This window comes from Prorops nasuta, unplaced genomic scaffold (assembly GCF_024137725.1).
Source record: "Prorops nasuta isolate Cenicafe-Biocafe unplaced genomic scaffold, Cenicafe_Pnas_1.2 PNAS00002, whole genome shotgun sequence".
Taxonomy (NCBI): Eukaryota; Metazoa; Arthropoda; class Insecta; order Hymenoptera; family Bethylidae; genus Prorops; species Prorops nasuta.
The window spans coordinates 2,585,715-2,610,286 of NW_027116799.1; the positions used below are offsets into that span (position 1 = coordinate 2,585,715).

At 36.0% G+C, this 24,572-nt stretch overlaps 2 protein-coding genes across 5 annotated transcripts; one reads left to right on the forward strand and one right to left on the reverse strand.

Annotated features, from left to right (window-relative positions):
* The first annotated feature begins 2,773 nt into the window (after positions 1-2,773).
* LOC136775235 (heat shock protein beta-1) lies at positions 2,774-20,721 on the forward strand. Of its 4 annotated transcripts, none has more exons than XM_066729818.1 (4): positions 2,774-3,134; positions 9,716-9,832; positions 11,375-11,564; positions 19,660-20,721. In XM_066729818.1, exons 1-4 carry the CDS (start codon positions 2,947-2,949, stop codon positions 19,852-19,854), a joined length of 690 nt encoding a protein of 229 aa, XP_066585915.1. In that variant the 5' UTR covers positions 2,774-2,946; the 3' UTR covers positions 19,855-20,721. The 4 variants fall into 4 exon arrangements, with proteins under 4 accessions (XP_066585915.1, XP_066585931.1, XP_066585908.1 ...); XM_066729811.1 differs by lacking the exon at positions 2,774-3,134 and adding an exon at positions 5,435-5,664; XM_066729834.1 differs by lacking the exon at positions 9,716-9,832.
* A 20-nt stretch (positions 20,722-20,741) lies between these two features.
* LOC136775229 (nischarin-like) lies at positions 20,742-23,223 on the reverse strand. Its single transcript, XM_066729806.1, has 3 exons — positions 22,827-23,223; positions 22,439-22,751; positions 20,742-22,375 (listed from the first exon to the last, which is right to left on the reverse strand). The coding sequence occupies exons 1-3, from the start codon at positions 22,952-22,954 to the stop codon at positions 21,410-21,412; spliced, it is 1,407 nt and encodes a 468-aa protein (XP_066585903.1). The 5' UTR covers positions 22,955-23,223; the 3' UTR covers positions 20,742-21,409.
* Positions 23,224-24,572: the final 1,349 nt, after the last annotated feature.

Genomic DNA, 24,572 nt, shown 5'->3' on the forward strand with positions numbered 1-24,572 from the left:
CTCTATAGTATTCGAGGCCAGATACATCGGAAGGAATTTGTCGAGCGTCTTCTCAACTTCGACGCCGATCAGTCGCCTCTTTTTGAAACGATTCAATGTCGAGGATGCGAGACAAAATAGATCATGCGATCAACCTCGATCTTTATAGACGGAAATAAATTAACTATTGCTGCACGGACCGTGCCTTATTATCCAATTGTAGTCTTTAACTTATCAGATTTGTAAATATTTTTTTGAGAGAAAAAGAGGAAAATCGAAGACGCGTGGATGTTGAAGAGTTCGTTTATTACTCGTCCTTATTAGGGGCCGTTGTGAATTTTCAGAATCCCCACTATTTTAATGACATATATATATATATATATATATATAGGGAGGTACTCAGCATTACCTATACGCAACGTCAGAGGTTTAAGGATTCACTTGGTGTACAGGAGAGAAGGAAAAGGTACCGGTGCTGAATGATCCTATCGCGTCTAGTGGCATCTGGACAGCATCGAGTGCCTTGACATTGACACACTTCTTTCCTCGAGCACGAAAATCAGATTTGCCTTTCCATCTGGTTGCTCCCTTACTGCAACGAAATAGTCCTCTTATAACAATATAGATGCACACGATGTCCCTATTAAATTAATTCAATGTTCCTGTGAATGTGGCTCCTCACTGAACATTGATAACAAAACAACTCGTTAAGATCAAGACCTACTTTTCATTAATTTTGTAAATGATAACAGCTTTAACGTTTATTATTTTGCCTCAGAAATTGATTTCTATAAAATACTAGCTTTACAATGTTTTTATAAATAAGGATGAGTTTTTTAGATCACTGATTGAGTTCACTCGTGATACTGACCTCGATTCCGCTAATTTGGTTTAGAGTTTGTTGAAATGGCCAAATTAAAGGAGTGCGTTTGTTCTTGATATGGCTCTACCGGCGCAAAACTATCCAAAGTGCATCGATAAAGTCCCGAATGGAAATTACGTACTCCATTTTAAAACTGATTCAACATTCTTAGCTTTTGATTCATTGGGAGACCTCGGTCAGGGCGGATTGTACAACTACTCCTAAGCGATAAGGCCCAGTTTCCACCGGTTTGGTTAAATTGTTCAAATTGTGTAATCGAGGTTCTGATTACACCCATTCATAATTTAATTATTGATTTATCCTAAGATCCCTAAAGTCAGATCCATAATAACTGAATCCTTCTCTTCGTGGTATTACTGCAGGTACACATTTGGCCGCACTGTACTAAATTCCTGCAATGTAACATTACAACGATAATTGTAGATATATAACTTTGTAACCTACAATTATCATACCAAAATCAGTTTAAATTAAGTAAACGTAAAAGTTGTGTTATCTTACGACAAGAAGAATTCAATTATTATGAGTATTCCCATAATAATTGATTCTTCTTTAATCTGACATTACAGGATCAGAGTGGTCCACGTAAAACAATAATAGAGTTCCCGATAGAGTCGCCTAGTCGTTTCTAAAACGTCCCAACATTCTTAGCTTTTGATTCATCGGGAAACCTTGGCGAGGGCGGACGTTAGAATTATTTATGAACAATAAGGAGGCGTTTTGTGACGTAGACATTTTCCCATTGAGCGTGTCCTCGCGTGACGTTTCGGCGTGCCGAAATAGCGTCCCCGTCATTGGTGCTTTCGTTGTGCACGGTAGGCCAAAATCGCGAAAAACGAAAATACTCCAGATAATACAGAATTTTTATACAAGTATAAGATTAGTTCAGAGCTAAAAAAAATCCTCACTTTGGATATATACGTTCTTTTCGAGAACATATCAATAAGGAAGAGATTCTTAGTCATCCCTACGAAGACACGCCATGACTCGTCTTGCCCGAGATCGTGGCCCAACAACGCCCACTACAACACGCTTACATCATTAAATTCATTCAGCAATCACTACAGGTTCACCAGCGTCCAATGAATTCTTTACCATCTTTGGATCGTGTATCAAACTTGAGCTTTTATATACTCACCTCCCTAAACGGAGATAACAAGTTTCTTTAATCTTTGTGAAAATCTCCATGTTCGTTAGAATGCATTTTATTCCGAAAGTGCATTATTTTGCTGTTATTTTCTTATAAAAAATACAATACAGTAACTGTTGCCTTTAGTCATTCGTAATCTGGCAATTATTATTTACATATTCATTTTGTGATAGTAAAAACACGTGTCTATACAGGTATATCACACTTGGTATCTGCAAATTATTGTTTTTATACCGGAAAATTAAATTACCAAGCATTTATGCCATTTAATTGTCAAAAAAAGATTATCAGCCTTTGAAGACAGCTGGATGACTTTTCAATCATGTGTTACATCATTAAATATATTTATTTTATAGAGAGAACCCTTGAAGCACAAGTATACCATAATTGCCAAGCAAAGTAAATCTAGAAGTTTCCACAGAGTTAAATTGAAAATTTGCATAAACGCTCATTGTTATTTTTAATTCAGTAACAGAAACACGGCAAAGGTAGGTGTAACGAAATTAATTTGAGAAGTTTTTACAGTGACTGTACCAGCTAGAGTAATCGTGTTATTGTAGAAAGAAAAATTAGACGGTGGGAGATTTAAATGGGAAATTTTGAGCGCGAAATACTTCGTGAATGTTCGGTTTCGTTTAACGGCATGTTCGCCGCTGCGGAGATGACCGAAACGCGCAGCGGAAACGGTCGAACTCCCACGAGCGCTTCAGCGATTTCACGACGACTATTTAAGGAGCATTTCGTGAGCCGCGATCATTCCTACACGAGACTTTGGAGAGCAGGGATTGCGTTGCTGAAAAAAAACGTTCGTCAAAGTAAATTTCTCGATTCACTAAGAGTCGCGTAGTACTCAGCGTGTGATTTACCCGATAAGAAGAGAGAAGAAGACCTTTGTGGATTTTTGTGACAGAGACTAAAAGTGAAGAAGGAAAAAATGGCCGATAGTGGTATTAAGCGCAACATTCCCATCAAGCTGGGTGACTTTAGCGTAATTGACAGCGAATTCTCCAACATTCGGGAGCGTTTCGATGCTGAGATGAGGAAAATGGAAGATGAGATGTCACGTTTCCGCAGCGAACTGATGAATCGCGAGAGCAACAACTTCTTTAAGAGCACCACAAGGTACATTGACCGTCCTGAACCCGGCTTTTCTCCTGCCGGAAACCTAGCTTTAACTTATCGAGCGTGTTTTCAGCTTGAACCCTCTTTTGCATTTAATAACTATACAACGTGCGTTTTTATTACTCTTATATATGATTAATTAATTTTTATATGGTCATAAGTAAACGGTAAATTATTATATAGTAAATTGATATTTCAAATTTGTTTTGTTTATTATAATTGAAGAGTTAACAATAATTTTTTGTTCTATTATCACTATATTTGGATTTACATATATTGTTTTATTCCAAAAAGCTTCTCAAATTTTTATCCATTTTTACGCGTTATACTATTGATTTTTCCAATCTTTCCAGTGATAACTTACGATAGTATGCAAAAGAGGGTTGTAACAGCATTTTAACACAGTGTTCGAGTGAGTAAAGAGCTTAAAATAAAAACGATCGATGCTGCATTTGGAATATTCGTAAATTTTTTACGAGCTTTGAATACAGATTTGGAATAGATGATGAGATAAGTCTTGCGTTTGCACCAACATTTTGGATGAATTTTCTAATTTCATTTGTTCTTAAGGAACGGTACGAGTCAAAATCCATGGAAACCGCGAGTAAAGATATTTAATTGCATTTTGAATCCAAGAAAAAATAAATTTTTGCTTATGGATTGTGCAAAATATTTAGTTGCAGTGGGAATTTGAGAAAACTCGCTGCACATGCGTGGAAATGTAACTATCCTGACCTGGCAGTGCCTGTATTGCGTCTCTAATATAAACCAACACGCACGAACGAAATAAATCTCTATAGTCAAACCATATAAGTAAAGGGAAGTTCATAAAAAATTGCTTTACGACATACGTTAATGTTATTTGCTCTCCAGCCTGTGAGATATTGAAATAGAAATTTTACAAGGTAACAGAAGCTCTCTTGGAGTCTCGTGATGATTCTTCAGCACCAGTCTATTTAAACTACCGGCTCGGGCTCCCGGAACACGTGTCTTCTTTTCTAGCATAAATCTACAGATATATTGCCTTTTTTCCGACCGAATTTCGAGCCTCGTATTTATAGAGATTCGGTCATGGTTAACAGTTCGTTACTATTTTCTTACGATTTACACCGTATTCATTCATATATCATAGTTATTGCAACTATAAATCTTTAGATAGAAAATGATATTGATAAAATAATTTTTGTTTTATTTTTAAATTTGACTATAATTTTAAAAAATCTGATATTGATAATATAAATATAATTTTAAATTAAATGTTAAATAAATAGAAACAAAATGATACAAGATTTGTTTGCGTTACAGACATTTCTTAACATTTAGAGGGCCAGTGTTGCCACATATGTGGACATTGACAAACTTGCCGTTTGTATTACTCAGATTAGGCTACATATATGCATAATTTTTACTTAAAAAAATGGATAAGTTTGCATGGAAAAATACCAGCCCTCTACAAGTTATTAATGATAACTATATGCAAACGTGTACTAAGAAAAGTGTAAATTATTTTTTTGCGTGTCTTGTGTATTAAAGTTGAAAGTTAATTGGTTCGTGCAATTTAATTTAAGCTCTCGATTAACGTTAGGAGTCGTACTGCACAATAGAGAGTATTATGAATTCCAATGTCGTAAAAATGTCATGTAACAAGGGTGGCATAAGTTAAAGAATCGCGTTGGGTGTTTTTCCCAGTGAACCAGGCATGGCTAGATCGATAAGGGTAGTAGGTGATGGGGGAGGGGGTACCCCCGAATTCGTGCGACGATCTCGGATGATATCATCGCCTGAGTCATCGACGAACTTGCCAGATTCGCCCCTTACGCAGTATTTCATTCTCAATTTTTCATCCACCATAGATTTTTAATTAATCAAATTTCCTATTAGTATTTATTATTTTTCAACATTGAATGGAGAAATTAATGAAACATTTTTTTATATTTAACGATGAATAGGTGTGTTCATGACTTCCATGATGTTGCCTCGCGCCACTGTCATTAACTTGTCCTTGACAGCAAATAATGACAGCACGCGAAGCTTCGTTAAAAATTGTGTGGAACAGTGAATTAATTTTTTTACTCCTTCATAGATTCCTAATTAGTATTTGTCTATTTTTTAAAATTAAATAAAGAAATTAACGAACTATTTTTTTTAAATTTAACGATGAGCAGGTCTGCGTTCATGACCCCCATGATTTTAGCCCGCGTCAATGTCATTAACTTGTCCCTGACAGCAAATAACGACAGCACGTGTGCAGCTTCATTAAAAATTGTCTCGCGTGGTGAATTATTAAATTATCGCCGCGCGTTGTAGCTAAGGTGATGAGCTTCCATGATTCTTCCCCCTCTAGTTTCCATCATCAGCTTGTTTTGCGCAGTAATTTGTCCGACACCGAGTCAGTTGCACGTCAAGATCAAGAACTCTCGTTTCTTCTCTACTCGATTTTTCAACCTTTTCGCGCGATGCATAAATTTGCAAATCTGTCAATCAACGATGACCTTTACCCCCATAAACACAAAACAGTGCTCAGCAGTCGGTATGTGACAGGTTTGAAAAGAAGTCGATAAAATTTGCTTTGCTCTCTTCACATATGATTAAACCACCTCATTTGTTACACGATAGGTCATTTAATTTTTATAATTAAGTTTTTCGTTGTACGTTTTTTCACACTACTATTCAGTTTAATTATTATTTTTCAAATTTAACCCTTTTAAAGTCGTGGGTGTTCAATTATCAAATTTCGCGAGTTTCGAACATGTGTTCAATTATGAAATCCTTGCAGTCACGTGTTCCTGACGTAACTGGTTGCGCTCAGGGACGGATCACCGCAAATAGACAAACGTGTGTATACACACAAAAACGTCACCGCGCATCTTCGCTATTGCGTTTCAGTTAAAAATTTTTTCCTCGTTTTAAGTTTATTATATAATATTAATTAATCGATAAGAAAAAATTAAAGCTAGGTAGAAATAAATTTCGAAATAATAAAAAATATCTTCGATAATTAGAAAAAAAATTAATTTCGGTAACGATAGTTTTCCAAACTATAATTTATTTCCATTCAAAGGGAGGTTTATATCAATCATTCAACAAGGCTATAAATTTTCTTGGAGTTTCTATAAGCACACAAAAGGCGTGAAAGGGCACGTTGGGATGGATTTGGAAACCACGAAATTGTTCAAAAAGGTGTAAATTACGATTCTAGCGTGCACGACTCGTGTCTGAAGTTTGAGCTATCGTGGCGAATGCTCGACTTTCACAGACAAACGCTTCACTGTCAAGTGTTACTTATACCCTTTCGAAATTACGGCACTTGAGCAGTCATGCATGATGCGTGCTTGGAAAAGATTAAGCTTCCATAGCTCTCTACCAAGTATAAAACCACGTGCTCCAAAACTACACGCATTAACGTCTGCTATTCTATTTACCTAAATACATTCTACACACCGTATCTCTCTTCTACACATATGGAAAAACTTGCAAGACTCGATTTAGATTAAAAATTAAATTATCGTAATTAAGCAATCGATACAAGTGTCTAAAAATTCAATTAAATTGATTTATTATCATTATAAAAAATGAGTTATAATAATTCATTATAATTATTCTCATGATTTATTTCGAGATACAATTTTTTGATTGATTTGAAATTTCTCAGTGATTATAGCCTTGTTATATCGAATAATAACTTGGATAGACTTCGGCTGGTTTTCTCAGAGGAGAGTTTCGCTTTTGAATTACACCGAACAGATTTAATTCATGCGAGATTTGAATGACAGAAAGAACGACGATTTGTTATTCAAGACGTTTGAGCAATAGCCAAAGATCGTTGGGAGTCAGGCGGAAGTTGAGCCTGTACTTTCTTTAGGCTTGTTGCTAAGCGGATAATTCTCACGATGCTTTCGCACGTTTGGGCTGGTTGTGGCAACACTTCTTTCATCACTTGAAACGCAGAGCTTGAGCGTAGGACTGTAGGACTCTCGAGCAGCGAGGTTAACGTATCTTGATCGCTCTGAATATTACTTGCACCTCGTTCTGCACTTGTTGAATGAATCAGCAGAAAATTTAATATAATAATTACACAAATTACTGAACCACACTCTTGCTTTTTATCTCAGCTAGGACGAATTAGAGTGATAAAAAAAATCTTGGAAAATTAATGTCTTACGAGCAGAGTTTCTTGATTCCAAAGAAATATTCTGTAATTAGTACGAGAATATTGATACTGGGAAAAACTGTGAAACTGCAAAGAGTTATTGATTCTTGTGATTACGTCTGGGAATGTTGTAACTATAGAATATGTAAAATTGAAAGAGCACTGAAACTTTTTAATTGGTTCGTTATAACGGGTGGGACAAAACTCTATGCATTTCTTAGTACAGAGTTAAAAGATTAATGAGTTGGAAGAAATGAATGATTAATTGGAGTATGAATGAAGTTCCTTGTTTGCTCGATAGAAAACAGTGTTAAGATGTCGTGGCCTGACATCGGTATAAAATTGCACGAAAGGATTTCGTGATTCGTCTTCTACCTATTAGTAATGGATCACGCATGGTGTGTTCTTTGCATTCGACCATTTATTTCTCACCCCCTCCCCCTCCCATCTACATCACTATCCATTTCAACGAGTTAGTCACTCGAAGCATGGTCGTTTTGGTGTCAATGTCGTCGAGCACCGAATACGTTCGTTCTTATTAGCATTAAGGGTATTCTAGTCGATTCTCGATCACCTTTCTTGCTTCTCTTTTTAATCGAGCAAGGACGATACAACCATTCTTTTATCATTCCTCTTACATAAATACTCGTGAAATTTACATTTTACCAAGACTGCGGATAAATCATTCGCGTGTAGATCAATCGAGAAGATTACAGAATAATAATTAAATTCCTTGAATTATTTAATTATGATCAAGAAAGAAATTTTTAGAATTTTTATTTATTAAAAATTTGACTATAAATAATGATTGAAGTTAAGATAACAAGACTGATGTTTCACACGAGTATAAGAAATATATTTATTTCGTCGTAGCGATTGAGTTATATATGAGGATCCGTGTCGAATGAGTCATATTCCTAGTGCTTCCTGCGGGACCTCTTGGAATCGTGGTTGACCCCAATGACCCTTGCAGACGAGACCAGACCTATCGTGCTACGGGTAATTGCAGTCTGTTGCATTCTAGGCTGTTCTCCCACGCGTACCCCTCCATTCACCCCCACCGAACCATCCCCATCTGCACCAGGTAACACGTCGGTTCACCGATTCACTAACCAGAAAAACGTGAACTCGCGTGACCCCTTCGTTCAATATTGGCCCGATCACAAAATATTTCCTCTTCGAACCACTGCTCCAAATCGACAAATTAATTCGAATATTTAAAAATCTGTTCTTTATACTCTACAAAATATATGCTCCTTTCGTACATTTGTTTGTAAAACAAAATATTTAATTCATCAAGAGACCACGTGGCCAATTTTTATACAACAAAGTTTCAATCTGGATATTAAATTGGTTCTCCAGATGATTATTGGGTGATTGGGTGTGAAAGATAAATCTTTCGACCCGTGATAAGGGAAAGGTTTTGACGAAGATTGATTTAAAATAGCTCTGGTGCTCCCGCAGTGAAAGGAAACTTCTGGAGAGTACACCACCATGCGCAAAGCTAGACTACAGTTGGATAGAGATGGTAGCCTGGCACTATTTTTGAATCTTTGCGTGGGTCGTTGACCTCAGTGGGGATCCATGCCACTTCCGGTTATCGGTTTAACAAAACTCTCTCCATGGCAGTATAATATCAGTATACAAGATTAATTCTAAATATATCCACCTGTGCGGGGACCGTGCCAGGTCAGCTACAAGCTTCAGGTTTAATCGACTAAACAATATTATTCTTTATATAAAAATGCAGCATCGATCGAAAAAAGAGAGTTACTCATTACCGACTATAGGACATAGGTTTACCTCGTGATACAAAAGCAAAATGCAAAATTAACGAATCACTCAGCATGAAAGAGTGTGACTTTAGCTTTGCGGTGTGTGCCTCTCTTACACAGGTACAGAATTCTTTAACTACATTGGCTTCTCCTTTTCTCTCTCTCACTCTTTCTCTTTCTCTTTCTCTCCTTCTATATCTATAAATATACTTACATTAACAATCACCTGCCAAAAGATCCTCTTAACGTTGTATATATAAATTCCATAATTTATAAAAAATTGTCGTATAGATTACCTTGAAAAAAGCCTAAATTGATTTATAATTAAAAATTAAGAATAATAAATTGTTAAATAATACTAGGAATAAATCAATTGAAGATTCAGTGTGATGACACAGAATATAGTTAAGAATTTAGCAATTAAGATGAAAAAAGAGTGACAGAATGGGGATGGTAAATGGTATAAAAATTGTTACAATGGAAAAGAGAGGATCAGAGAAAAAGCAGTTTATAAAGAAACGCGTTTAAAAATCGCCAAAGGAGCAATAATAACATCAATAAAATGTCCCCTCTTCCTTGCTCGATTTCTTTGCGCCTTACCACGATTGGCTGTCCATATTGGCACGTTGGTTGGTTGGCTGATTAACCATGCGAAGTCGGCACCACACGAGCAGCAGCGAGCATCGCACCTCAACGACCTCCAAGACTGAAGGTTGGGACAAGATCGACCCTGCAGCACCGCCAAAGCGGTCCGCGTTCGACAGCTTCAAAAGGTGACGCAACCGTAGAAAACTTCAAGCCAGAGAACCATGTTCTCTTTCTCTCTTTTATGGTTTCCTCACGCACTCTATCAATCTCGATCACTCATTATAAAACTGTACAGTGTATGTATGTCCTGCAATCAATATCGAGACGAGCTTGTTTATCAGAAGCATTGGAAGCACAATCTCGCTTAAGAGGAACCATTTAGCTTAGAGATATATATTATATTTAATTATATAGTGTATACGAAAACTAGCTTAGCTTCATTTATACTCCCAGCACCACAATGCATTATTTCTTATCTGTAAACCATTTCGCTCCCTCCTTATATGTATACAGGCAGTTAGCAAAGATTTATGGCTTGGCATGAATGTTGATATTTGTTCGATAAGCGAAATATCGGAAATCGTAGTTGAGTGACTTTTGTTGGGTGAAAGAATTGATTTTTATGGTAATTATTAAATAATGCTACTGACAAAAACTCGTTTCCGCTTTTTCGCAATATTCGTACGTCAAGCTGTGTTTATTTTCTGGTGTTTTAATCGTTTGTCAAGCTTTCGCATTCGCTCGGGCTTGTTTCGACCAGAGAGGCTTCTTTTTCGTCCCTTCATTTTAGATAGTCATCGTGAAAGCGTCTGGGCAATCCGAACGTAGAAGGAAGTCCACTTCTTTAGAACCTTTCTCAACGTTTTCCTGTCCTCCCCCCTTCGGATTCACCCAGCTATGAAGCTCGCTTGCTTTGATATGCATGACGATAGCTAATGAGTGTCTTATTTTTTTTTGAAAATATAAGAAAAAAATAAATAGAAGTCTCTTTTATTTTGTCTTCGGCTGTGATTAATTTTATTTACAATTTTTTCTCATTCTGCTTTGGTCATCCTCGTGCGTCGTGATTATTTTGGATGTTTAATTAAGTGTTGCGCGTAATTATAGAATGATTATTTGTCGTTGATTGTAACTATACTTGTATAGAGACTGAGAAGCGCGTGAGCTCATGAAATTTCCTTATTCGTAGACGAACAATCAGAATAAGGACGTGGGCGAATATGTATACAAGAGTGTAAAATTAGAAATGAAATAACGAAAGGACACGCTTTGATATTGTGAACACATGAATACTATTATTTCCATATCAGTGTGCTTAGAATCCTCGATTAGGCTACTTGAACACAAATGACTCAATCTTCAACTTTATGTTATTGCTAATAAAATTCGATCTAGCTATTAGTTTACCACGTAATTATACAATTGTCGTTTCATTATGTACTTAATCTTAATTTTATTGTCAAGGGGTTGTAAGGTTTAATTTATGTTACTCGATGCTTCATTATTGTTTATTTTGTAAGCATTCATAAATTGTCATTGTATATGTGTATAGTCACGTTGGTCAGGGCTCTACATTAGTTCAGGTCATCTGGATGCACCGAATCTCATATTATTTCACCTTTTTTTAACGTTATAGCGCTCGAAATTTTTGTTTTTATGTTTTTTTTTTAGTGGAAGAATAATGTACAAAATGCAGTATTGCGTTAACCATTAATTTTTATTTTCAGCACCACCACGCAACAGTCTACTCAGAATAGCTCTCTGAGCCCTCAGCACGATTCTCACGCTTGGCTGGATGGCCTGAACAGCCCTCTCATCCAAGATGAAGGTGACAACAAGATGCTGAAGCTCCGTTTCGACGTGTCCCAATACAAACCCGAAGAAATCGTCGTGAAAACCGTCGACAACAAACTTCTTGTGAGTAAAATCTCTGATTTAGTTTTCATCTTGCAAGAGAAAATAATTTCTACACCGATCGACCACCAAAATTGAAGAAACAAAAATTTCGTTTATTTTCTGAAACATCTAATTTTACCATTGATTCAACACTTTTATTTCCATGCTCTCTATACTGTCTTACTTTTATGTCTTCTTGGCATAACACTTTACCTCCGAAATGTTTTTCAAGAAAGCACCAAAATACCATGGAGAAAGTGCGAAATACATACGAGTATCTCTTAATCGTTTATTTTCCACGAAATTTTTCAAACAAAACAAATTCAGTAATATGAAAAATTGATTCACGATGGATTTCCTTAGTTTTCGCGAGGTGCACTTATGCTAATGGATTTTCAGAGGAATCTGGGAGTGGATATAGTGACGTAGTAGGGAATAATCTTATTGAAAGCGAAAGAGGCGTTGGGTCAGGGTTTTTAGTGAATTCGCTCCTAAATTCATCGGAGCTCGCGCGGATCGTTTACAATGCAGGGGGGAAAGATTATATTCCGGTTGAAGCACATCAGGGTACTGCTGTGACGGTTGGCGTAAAGCTATTTTCGTTGCTGGTTATTTCTGGACGAGACGCCACAAACTATAGCATGCCAGCGAAGAAACTCGAAGCCACCACATGCAGCGCTCGATTCAATCTCGAAATTTTGGCTCGAGTGCTCCGTGGAAAATTGGATTCCACGGAACTCCGTCGGTGACAGCTGCGCGGTACATTTTCGAGTAAACATTGGTCCATCGGTGCCTGAGGCAGCTCACTTTCTGTCTGCATTCGTCGTTGTTATGTAGTACTATATATATATATATATATATATTTAGGAATCGAGTATCCCGTAAAAAGAGCTGCGGGAAGAATTTTCGAGTGCGACACAGGCGAATGTGTCAGGAATGTTCCTGGCACTTGCAGTATGTCCCATATACTGGAGTATTAAAAATAGCAATCTTGTCTATAATTCTTTATATTTTTTATTTTTGTCACATATATCTTCATTTTTTCTATAACTGTGCACTCGTGAATTTTGGACTATGTGTCTGGATTTTTTCAGGAATTTATATTACACCTTACACTCTCTCTTTGAATCATGCACGGATATGTATTTTAATGTAAACGTAGAATTATTTCAAAATTTTATAAATGTCTCTCATTACGACTTCTATTCTTAACGTGACAGTATAGCACATAAAGTGTCAGGAATCTTCCTGAAATGATCCAACGTGTCAAATAGAGACCATGCACGAACGTTTTAGGAATGTTCCTGACACTATGCGTGCCAGGTGCGATGGGAACAGTCGTTGTGCACGACAATAGCAATTTTCAAGCTTTCTGTCAACTGTTCTCTACTATTATTCATCAATTTGTAAAAGAAAACATTTTAAAGCTTTTCAAACAATACGTTCACGCCATGCCCTTTATTACAGCTTATAGGGCCGATTTACTCCAATGTTGTATGTTCTAATTATCATAGCGTGACGTCATTTCCTAACTTCCGGCGGGGAAGTGACGTCACTGCAGTAATTAGAACGCTCCACATCTCGCCTAAAGACCTTTGGAGTGACAGTAATGAGCGGCCAAGTGCCGTAAAATTCCAACCGGTTCCTTAGCAGGGAAAACGAGCTTCTAATAAGTTACGAAAGTTTTTCTTCCGAGTTCCAACCGAACTTTGCAGTTTGCACGCGACCAAAATCGATTGCGCAAAATCTGTACCAGTTTCGAATCTTGCCAAGTTGTGCAAGAAGATGCATACGTGCTGAGAGACAAATATAATATTTTACTAGGATACAAACTGATAAAAACTTTTCAAAAACATCTAGTTTGCTTTTACTTTAAAAACTTATACCCTACAATTCGTTTTTGTATTTTTAAATGGAACGCTAAATCTGTTGATTTTCTCTTTTTTATTTTGTTCTCCTTTATTGCATTTTCTTGCCAATATTTCAACATCGTTCTTTATTTTTAATACCCAGTTTACTAATACTATCCAAATATTTTTCTTTTCGACAAATCGGTATCTATATTCGTTATTGAAAATAGGATATAAAAAAACAGACAATTTTTCAATTGGATAATGCCTGTACAGAAATAGCATAGCTTTTAATTATAATTACCGCATGTTCGGGTTCACCGAGTGAATTGTAGAAGAAAAAATGAAGGTTACCGTTGCACCAAGTCGAACGGTCATTGCACTATAAATCATTTCTAGAACGCCAGGAAGATAGTTGGACTCCTACCACCCACGCAAATCAACGGATTTCTATGCAAATTAATCTTCCTAGCAGGGAACTTGTTTCATATTTAATTTTAATCTCGAAATATCCCTTTAGTAGATTACATTTTTCAAACAAGATCATTTCCCAAAATTTTTTTTATCAAAACTTATATAAAATCTCGACAAAATCTTTACAAGCTAGCCAAAGCACAACAGCGGAGTATTTTTCCGTGTGCCTCGCAAGGCTGTGAATCGGAGAGAGAAGAGTGTTGTTTATCGGTTGACGATCGTTAAAGACGTCGAAGCAGCTATATTGCCCTATTATGGCGAAATCCATGGATTTTCGAGTGGCGCAGACGAAGGGGGAATTATAAAGAAGCCACGAGGAGCAGCAGGTTGGCTTTTATCGTGGTCAAGGTCCAGCGAATTCAGGCCGAGTCTTTGTCGGTCCTTAAAGGGCCCGGCCAAGGTCGATTTATGTAAGATCGAGATATAGTGGAGAGGGTAACAGGGAAGAAGTATACGGGGAAGGGTATAAAGAGAGAATGTTTTTCTCTGTATGTGTATATCTGTAAGTTAGAGAGAGAGAGAGAGAGAGAGAGGCAAGGAAAGAGACGAAGAATGGAGACCAGACTCTGCGAGGCATTCAATTTTATTCTGTACATGACGTCACCTTCTACCCACGTTTTCAAGCGAGCCTTTTACTCTCTTCCCTGGTCCACTTAATTGAATTCGCTGAAAACCTCGCTGCAATTCAACCAAGAACTTCACCTCATCACTGATGCCTTACAACCGCTTACACTCGTTGCAAAAATCCAACTTTGACCCACATCCTCTTCAAGTACCAACGTATAGGGTCTCGTATTACGCGAACTGGCTAATTGACTTGGAGCAACTTCCTCGACAATGATTTACCAAAGAAACTCGAGCCTCGAGGAATATCATCCAGCTACCCACTCTTTATTTTTAGCCTCCTGACTCACTTGCCAAGTTTTTCCACGATTTAATCCGATTTTCTTATAAATACCCCACCGATTTAGAAGACGTTAATCGGACCAATTTATGGCTACGGAGGCGATTCGTACATAAACCCATCAACGTTTCTTGTAAAATCTTTCGATGACCTAGTTTGTCCAGAGAATTTGTAACTTCTCGCTGTAAGTGTTAATCCAATTTTTTTTATAAATACCTCGCCAATATGGCGATACATGAACACCTTCGACGTTTCTCTTGTAAAATCATTCGATGACCTAGTTTATCCAGAGAATTCGTAAATTCTCGTCCCATCAGGGTTAATTCTTTTTTTTGTTATAAATATCGCATCCATGTACGATTTGTAAGCAAAATATCAAAATTTCTAGTCAAATTTACTAAATATATAGTTAAAATATTTTTTGTCATTCAGATTTGTTTAACGAAGCTCTTGTCATTAAGTGTTAATCCGATTTGTATAAAATGCTAATGTGATTAGTTTAATTCAGACTGGTCTCATTCGATCGCTGTCCTTTTCTCAATTAAGGTATACACATGCCGTCTGTTTCATTGTTATAACACAAACGTTATCTGATTTTGTTAACACTACTTCTATTGACTTTAAATTGTTTAACACATGAGAGTATTCCTATGCATAATAAATTTTTATAAATCATTAAAACATAATTTTAAAAATATACCCGTAAATTTTATTTGTACAGGATTTTAATCAATTATTGGTTTAAGTTGATTAAATTTTCAATGAAACCTGAGTTAAAGTTTACTATCAATGTTTTATAAATTAAGGAATGTATCGGTTTAATTATAAATTTTGCATAATCCAGGTTGTTTAAGGTTGTAAGACGATATTCGCCACGAAAGTTTAGATCCATCTGGGGTTGGATTACCTTCGACTTATTACTCATGTTTACTTATCCCCCCCCCCCCCCTCTCTTTTTCTTTGTCACACGCGAAACTTCTAGAATTACCTCGTAAAGTTTGTTTTTTTCAACCCAGCACGATTTTCGTCTTTCACGGACGACCCACGATCGATAGCACCTACACGGTTAACGCGTTTGCGACTATCGTCCAGTAATCTTCGACCTTCCATTTTCTCTCACATTTCCATAATGCGGAGCACACGCTGCCTCCATGCATTTCCGCACAAAAAGCAACCAGCTCTTGCATGCTTTTAAACGAGAATCGCTTTAATGACTCTTCCCAAGATCCGTGACTTTGTACTCCACATGTTCACCATTGGACACTGCGACTCTCATGCTGATACAATTTCAAACCTCATTTATTTTTCATTTATCTCTCGTTCGTAGACTTCTCTCAAAGCTGTAATATTTTTCTTTGGAATAATTTATTATTTTATTAAAGAATTTACGAGCGTGGAACGAGGAATGATCGTGAGATCGACGTTTGAATCATGCAAGCATTTGGTATGTGTAACTTGACTGCTGATGAGATGAGAGATCGATCGATGATCGGTCGATTCGCAAGGTGAAGGCCAATTTATTTGGTCCTGCTTTGGCAGTGACTGTGGGCCTTGGAGAAAATAGAAATTGTGCTTGTGCTACTCTTTTAACATCAAGAGGATTCAAAGATTTTTATCTTAAATTTAACGACAAATTTTTTTATAAATATTTTATCGATACGAATAAAACGTTAGTCTAGTAAATTTATGGATAATCAGGGGATAATTTTGATTGGGAAAATCATTTCGAAAAACCCATTTTTTTTTGTTCTATTTTGGCAGAGATTGTGGGCCTTGCTTGGGGAGAATAGAAATTGTGCTCACAAGGGTCCGAGAGAGTAACTATTGAAAGTAGACCTATAACGTGAGTGGACGGGCAATTAGCAAGTTTTACGCAATGCAATTAGCGCCGAGAGCCTCGCCCACCGAACTCGCATCACAAACACCGATGCTCGTACTGATGCCTCGATCCGTGCGTGCATCGCGATCTGGGTGCGACCAAATTCCCTGCACCTGCATTTTTTCAATTCCAACCCATCATTGGTCACGCTCGATCATCCCCAATTCATTGCTCACTTAATACAAATTATTTTATTCAAAATACAATTTAATTCAAATGGAGCTAAAAATGTGCTATTCGCCATCAATGGTACGAGCACTCGTGAAAAATAACTGCCTTAATTTGTATATAGTAGATCCGTAAACGAGAGATGTTGCAGTCTATTACTAAACTGCAAATAGAAATCTCAAATAGCAATTGCTTTGTGGCCAACCGTGAAGGTGACGCATTAATTTTCAAAGTGCGATTTCTAAATACGTCGATGACCGTGTTTAATGATGGGCTATCGTGTGACGTAACGACCCCACCACCATCGGAGTTTATTTATGCGAAAACCGGTAAGAAGTCACTTGTGTGCACTGCAAAGATAATATTTACCTGGTAGCTAGGTAGTCGGTGAGTTTTTCATTTCGTCGTTTCTCCATCTATATGCTGTACATATCTCTCTCTCTCTCTCTCTCTCTCTCTCTCTAACGAATGGGTCTCGCGATTACGAAATTCGGGCCAACAGCTGAGTCCTAAATCCTCCGGATAACTTTTCTTAAAATACCACGGCCATTCTCACGCACTCTAAATTAACGCAAAATATAACCAAATGACGTAGACTCCCCAAAGTTGAAATTCTTCGCCTCGCGACGGTCCACTTGATATCCGCATCTGGTTTTTCAAAAATCTTATAAGAACGAAGAATAAAAGTTATTTCCATAAATATAAAATGCTCCACGGCGCTAAATATTGGCGAGATTTCTGTGTTAATTTTATTTCCTTCGCTAATAAAGCTAAATTTTAATTTTATTTGCCAAGTTCGCTCAAAAAGGAAATTTATTATTTGTTTTCTTAGACTTTTTATCGATTTTAACGGTCCAATTAAAGCGCTGATCACGATCGATATTAAAATGTCTCGTCACGTGAAGTCATCAGTTCGAATAGAATTTCTAAATCGAGTACGTTGGAATATTAGTCGATGCTCGAACACACTAATCATCCGATAGTATTCATCGATTAAGATAACGGTGTAGGCGTAAATCCGAACCTATAACATCGCGAAAACAATTTTTTTCTGTTATCTTTCATGCTGACAGGTTTTGTAATTAGTTTCATGCAGTATAGAGATTATCAGTTTGCTAGCTATTTAGAATATTTTTCAAAAGAACCATTCCCTGTTTATTCATTCAGTTTGCAATATCAGTTCCATCTCGTTTGAGGATTCAATTCTTCTGATTTTATTAGATATAAAAAATATCCTCTTAAGGTTGACTGCTCTTTGCGTAAACTAGATCACGTTTACGTGTGGAATGCATTCAGATTGAACGGTTCGTGCAATATTGTAGAGGTTTGGTACTGAGAAAAAATATAGAGTGCCTATTCAAGCATTTATGCAAATCAATTTTTTTGTCGTACGTGTCCAAACAATTGTTAGCTATTATATAGAAATTAATGCTGAATAGCAAGTGGAATTTTGTAGAACCAATGTGTTCTCTTAAAAGAATTGACTGATGAAGCTTGTTAATTGGTTGATTAATTGTAAGCAATTGCCTTATCGAACCGTCGTTCGAGGAAAATTGCATTTGCGGCTAAGCAATAAATTGAAGACTCTTTTACACTGTGAGACTGGAGAAACCTCGATCGCTTTGTTCATCCTATTGGCTTTGGGTGAATCTTTGTGAAAGTGTGTATGTGAAAAAACTCTTGTTGGATTTGTCAAATATTTACTTTCTTTCAACGTACATAGGTTAATGGATTGATACGAGGAAATGATCAGTATATGTAGTAATATATACTCGAAGAAAAATTGGATTTTAAGACAAGTTAAAGCTTTCTGATAAAATAAAATTTTAGATTAAAGAACTCTTGTGCTGAAAATTTACAAATCCTTAAGCATTAATTTTAATATATTAACTGTGTTGATGAAGCAAGTTTAAAAAAATAATTGAGATAATTATAATAGATTGGTTAATTAATGTTGAAGAGCTTTTTTCTGTATGATTGGGAATTTGATAAATGTCGAGGAATGTGGGAGATACAGAGCAAGGGAAAGTGTATGTTTTAGAATTTTTGTAGAGAACTTGCGCGCAAGGAAAGAAGTTAGAGTCCTTTTCGCAAGTATCGATTTTGCTGGAGACAGTGGATGGGGTTGAAAAAGCAACGGCGCCCCAGAGTCGCCATTTTCCCTTTTCTCCTATTTCCTCCATTTCATTCTACCCCTCCTGACTTTATTGCTTACCCACTGATCCCAATTTCGTCCTGCGAGAACCGTAAAACACTGACGACCTAGCTCTATCAGTGTCCATAACCTACTTTCATGGAAAACCCTCGACATTTTGCCAATTCTCTCGCATAATTTTCTTCCCTTCAATTATACGCTATCTCTATCTTTCTCATTAAACTAGACTTCATTTTAAACTCATATTCAAAATTGAAGTGATATTGTAGAAAATTAGATTTATTATAAAATTAAAGTTTTAATTTTACAAATGTGCGAATATAATAGTTAAAATTAAAAATTCTGTTTTCTTGAAAAGCTTAATGATTTTCTGACTAAGCGACTTTTCTGACCGAATACGAATTTGGGTCATCAGTTCGATTATCCGTCTTTATTAATAAGTCAAGTGCCACGCGTGTATTGCTTGAAACACGCGATCACGTTAAGTTGTATCGATTCTTCACTGGTCAAGCAACTTATAACTTTTCAACCCTTCGATCCACATGATATAAAAATCTACCTTTTCTCGACTAGAAAAATCTTTTTATTTTCTCACTTTATCAATCTTATTTATGGCTTAATTTAACATTTTTTCGATGAACGCTTAAATTAACACTGTCGTATAAAAATAATTATTTTTTTTCCAGGTGAACGCCAAGCACGAGGAAAAAACAGAAAGCAAATCAGTCTACAGGGAGTACAACCGTGAATTCCTGTTGCCAAAAGGAACCAATCCCGAGAGCATCAAATCTTCCCTCAGCAAAGATGGTGTACTGACCGTAGAAGCTCCATTGCCAGCAATTGGTGCGGGAGAAAAGCTCATTCCCATTGCCCACCAGTAAATCTTAATAATCGAAATTAGTCTTCAAAATCCTGCTTTAAATTTTCCTCTATCATCATCCCCTAATGAGATCCTTGACCAGAAAATCCTTTTTATAATCATTTTCCTGTCCTTCGGCGGTTGTCTCAATCTGTAAAATCTCTGATTAAAAGTTTAAGCTTTTCTTTCACGAATCGAGCAGTATCTTATAGTAGGAAAATATTCGAAAGATTTTTTTTTTACAAAAAATTAAATTAATGCTGATGGTCCGCGTATGATTGAATTTTTTACGTACTTCCATGGCCTATCTTTGCGAATAAATTTATCCCATTGTTCCATCCTTCCACTAAACCTCGTTTGGAGGTTTATCCCCTTTCATCTCGAACGCATTGAATTGTCTGCGTTAATTTCGCTGCTTAATAAACTTTAGTATAAAGATTTTTTCACGAAATGAAACTATCAGTTTTTATCGAATAAGCGGCTTATGCCAAGCTTGGGATGCACGAAAACTTATTTATTGTAATGTAAAAATTTTTGAATCTATTCTTTATAAAAATATTATCTTTTTCACGACAGAGTTTGATAAAAGCATTATATCTTTTGTAAGCTAGTATCCTTAATCGGATAACAAAGTTGGCCTATCATGCACCATACAAGCTTTAAACGGTTCATGATCATACATAAATAGAGAAAGATCATTTGTAATGATAACTTATGATGTCCGTGTTAGATTAGGTATACGTTAAAAGACTATAACACAATGCCTAGTATGTGTAAGCATTATATGGTTAATATTATTTATGAATATTTTAATATTTCCGAAAAGCGTATAATGTTTAAAATAATTCAAGAGTATGGAAGTTTAAATAAAAGTAAAATAATAAATGTTTCTGGTTGATTTATTCACCTTTCTAACAAATAATGCATAGATTAATATATTTTAATGATCTGTCTTGCAGTTATTTTTTAAAAAAATATTTATTTACAATTTAAGAGTTTGGATTATAAAATTTATGGGGGGGTAAAATCGCATTGCATACAATTGTGTAATATTTTTCCTTCTTATAGCACACGTTTACATTTGAGTGATAATTATTTACCTATACTTTAAAAATATAATAACATAATTTTTCAATTGCAAAATTGATCACAGTAATGTTAAGTTGACAAAAAAATTATTTACTGCGAACGATTTTGCTATCTGTAAAGAACAGATGTTATTACATTGGTACATGTAGAATCTCTATAAAAAATATATAACATTCGTTACACAACTTTGACTCAATACTTATGATTTAATTTGTTCATATTTCATAACGATAAATAAGATTTTACAAAAACTCAACACATAGACAATTAAGAATACTAATTAAATTAGAACCAGATCTATTAAATAACTTACTACATTTGGATACTGAAATTTTAATTTTCATAAAATACTGCAGAGCAATAACATTATTCATTAATTAAAAGATCGATAAAAGAATTAATAATCATGAGAGTAAATTGTAGACTATCCCATATTAAAATATCTTTTGAGAATAAAATAAAGTAAGTTTAAAAAAGTAGATTTATTTCTACATACTCGGTGCTTCAGCAGAAAAAAGAGACGCATCTGAGGCAGTAAATATCGGTGATTTACCTTCTCTAGCAATGCGCAATGCTTGGTGAACCGAGACCGTGTCGAGCTCTTTTTGATTTGGTTTCTCATTGTCTAAACAAATTTCAGCAGCTCTTTTACCAAAAGGCTCCAACACTTTTACTCTGTAATCCACTACAGTAGATACTGGATTACCAGTCAATCTTAAATTTTCTAAACATGGTAAATGGCCAATATTTTTAACTTCCTCTATCTTTTCTATTCGATTGCAACTGACATCTAAGCCTTCCAAAGAGTACAGTTTTGAGAAAGCAGCTAAAGAAGTCAACTTGTTCTGAGATAAATCTATATATACAATATATCCCATTTTTGTATGTAAATCATCTGGTAGGGATGAAAAATTATTTGATGATAAGTGGAGCTGTGACAGCCGTGGCAATAAGGTTACATTTGAGATTTCAGATAACAAATTATTGTTTAATGTCAAGCATTCAATGTGTGGTAAAAGCTTAATTGCTTCATCAATAACTTCTATTTGATTGTTACTTAGATCCAAATGAGTTACTTTCATCCAAATATGTGAATCATTTGCATGGCTGATCTGCTTGTGGACTTCCTCGCACATTGCAAACTCAACAATGCTTTTTAATTTAGTATTGGTAACTTTCAATTGTTTTACTGTATCTCTTAAAGTTCCCATGTTGTAAATCTTATCAGTTGGGTAATTATCAATATTTAATTCTTCTACAATCTTAAAGCTTGACAATTCTATTGGTAATGTAGATGTATCAATATTACTGGTCCTATAAGCTGTTGAGCTCCCTTGTATCGTAATACTAGTTAAATGTGATGTAAAGTCCAATACATGACTAAAATCATACTCTTGATCTACAACTTCCAGCGGTGGACATGGCTGTTTTAATCTTACACTCATTGCATGTAACTAAAAATATGTTATTTTAATATTAAGAGTTTAAAAGAATACTTAATTATTGCATTGGATTACCTGTATCGGATTAAATGTATAGCTCTTTGATTTTTGCAACATGAAGATACCATCAGTAAAAAACTCTAATGCCATGCTTTGCAATATAAAAAATATATCATAAATGTGCAAATCCAAAAAGAGAGCAAGTTCCCTTGGTATAATTTTTCTTAAATAGTTATAAATGGATGTTAAATAAGCTTCTAAACTCAGCCTTCTTTTTTCGATAAATGCTTCATTCTTGTTACCAATAAGCTTTTTAGGTGGTAACAATTCTTTATCAACCCAGTAGTCTGATACCAGCTTATCGTGAAGTTCAGCAAACTCACTGTACCTATAATAATGTACAATTAGTAACAAACAAATAATTAGAATTACTTCTAATTGGATTAATTTTCCTTACTCTTACCTATGCTTAACTGCCCATGTAATTGTAGAGATTCTAACCTCAATACAGTAAAATGTAATACCATCCACGATCTCTGTGGATGGTATTTTTATGGTAACATTGTCCTGATTCTGCAGAAGACAGGCCATTTGTGCACTTTTTAAAATTTATTATATTTCAAGACTTTATATTACTGATGATAACTGGTGCTAAGGTTATCTTTGACGTTCTGTGCTAAATAACAATATCAGCAGCTTGACGTATCTCGGTAAAAGTAAATGTGGCATTTATATATGTTGATTATTGATGACTAACTGCACCTTTTAATATATTCGGCCTTTGTTATCTCAAAACATAATACTTTCTTCCTGTAAGACGACACATCTTTGACAGAACTAATACCAGCCATTGATGGCTGTCGTCGTGGTTTATATTTGTGGCAGTTTGTGGATTGGCCTGAAGCCATTCAATGGTATGTCATTGGATTCTCATTCATGGTAAGTGCTGCCCTCATCGACTACTATTCCAACTAACAATCATATGACGCACTACTAGTTCTCTAATTTACTGCTCAATGGTATTTAAACGTAAAGTAAATAAACAAATGTCACGTGCAAAACGAATCATTTAAAATACAGAAATGGAGCATTGTACATAAAAGCTACATTTTTTCATATCTGATAACGTTTAAAAAATTCTATCCCACAAATAACATATAAAACTTAGCATTTACAGAAGCTACGAAAGAAATAAATTATCCTCTTATATCGGAATACGATATAATAAATACCAGTACGTATGATTAATTAAACGAGACTCAGTTTTTTAAAACAATCATTTATAGAATATAGCATATCTACACAATAATAAGTACAAAATGTCGTATAAAATGCCTGAAAAAATCAGAAACAACTAAAAAAAAAAATATATAACTATAGCAGCTTAAAAAAAGGAATATTACATCGATAAATATAAGTGATTTTTATATATTAGCAATTGACTACATTCTTTTAAATTTAACCAGCTACAACATTAAAAGTAACTTATACATAAATAAATAAAAGATAAACTAGACAAAAATATAGAAAAATCACAGATGAAAAAACAGAGAAAAAGATCAAATGAGTCATATGAGACTAGAGTATGTGTCCATGTGTGTGAGAGTGATCGCAGGAATAAGAAAGAAAAAGAGAGGAGAAGCTGGTACACCCATTCACGAGGGTTCTCATCGGGGGACAACCTGTTGCTGGATGCTGCGTCAGGAGCAAATGGCGGCGTTGCCTACCTCGCTGACCATCCCCCCTCCCCCTCCACCCCTCCTTCATGCAGCTCTCCCTCCTCAGCCCCTCTCTCGCTACTCCAGCTCCCCAGTCATCGTCACGTTCCCCAGGGCAAGCAGGAGAACCTGTTGCCCATCCAGTCAACAGTCGAGTGTCGGTTTCGCGTCCTGCGCTGCTTCCTCGCAGGTGCGCGTTCTTTCACGTCGCCGAAAATCCATCGCAGCCAGGATGCACTGATTCAGGAGACGCCAGGTTGAGCTCTGCCACGCCAGCTCCAAACCTGAATCCCTCGAGATTCCCACAGTTCATCGTCGTCCCAACCCCGGATCCATCCATTTTTTCACCCTGAAATTTTTTCTAGCTTCGTCCTGTCCTCTTCCACCCCTTCCCCAACTCCCAAATTTCCCCTCCTTCCTCCTCACACGCTCCTGTACCATCCTTTTTTAATCCACACACCCTCGTTTTTTTTGCGTTTTTATCGCGTCTC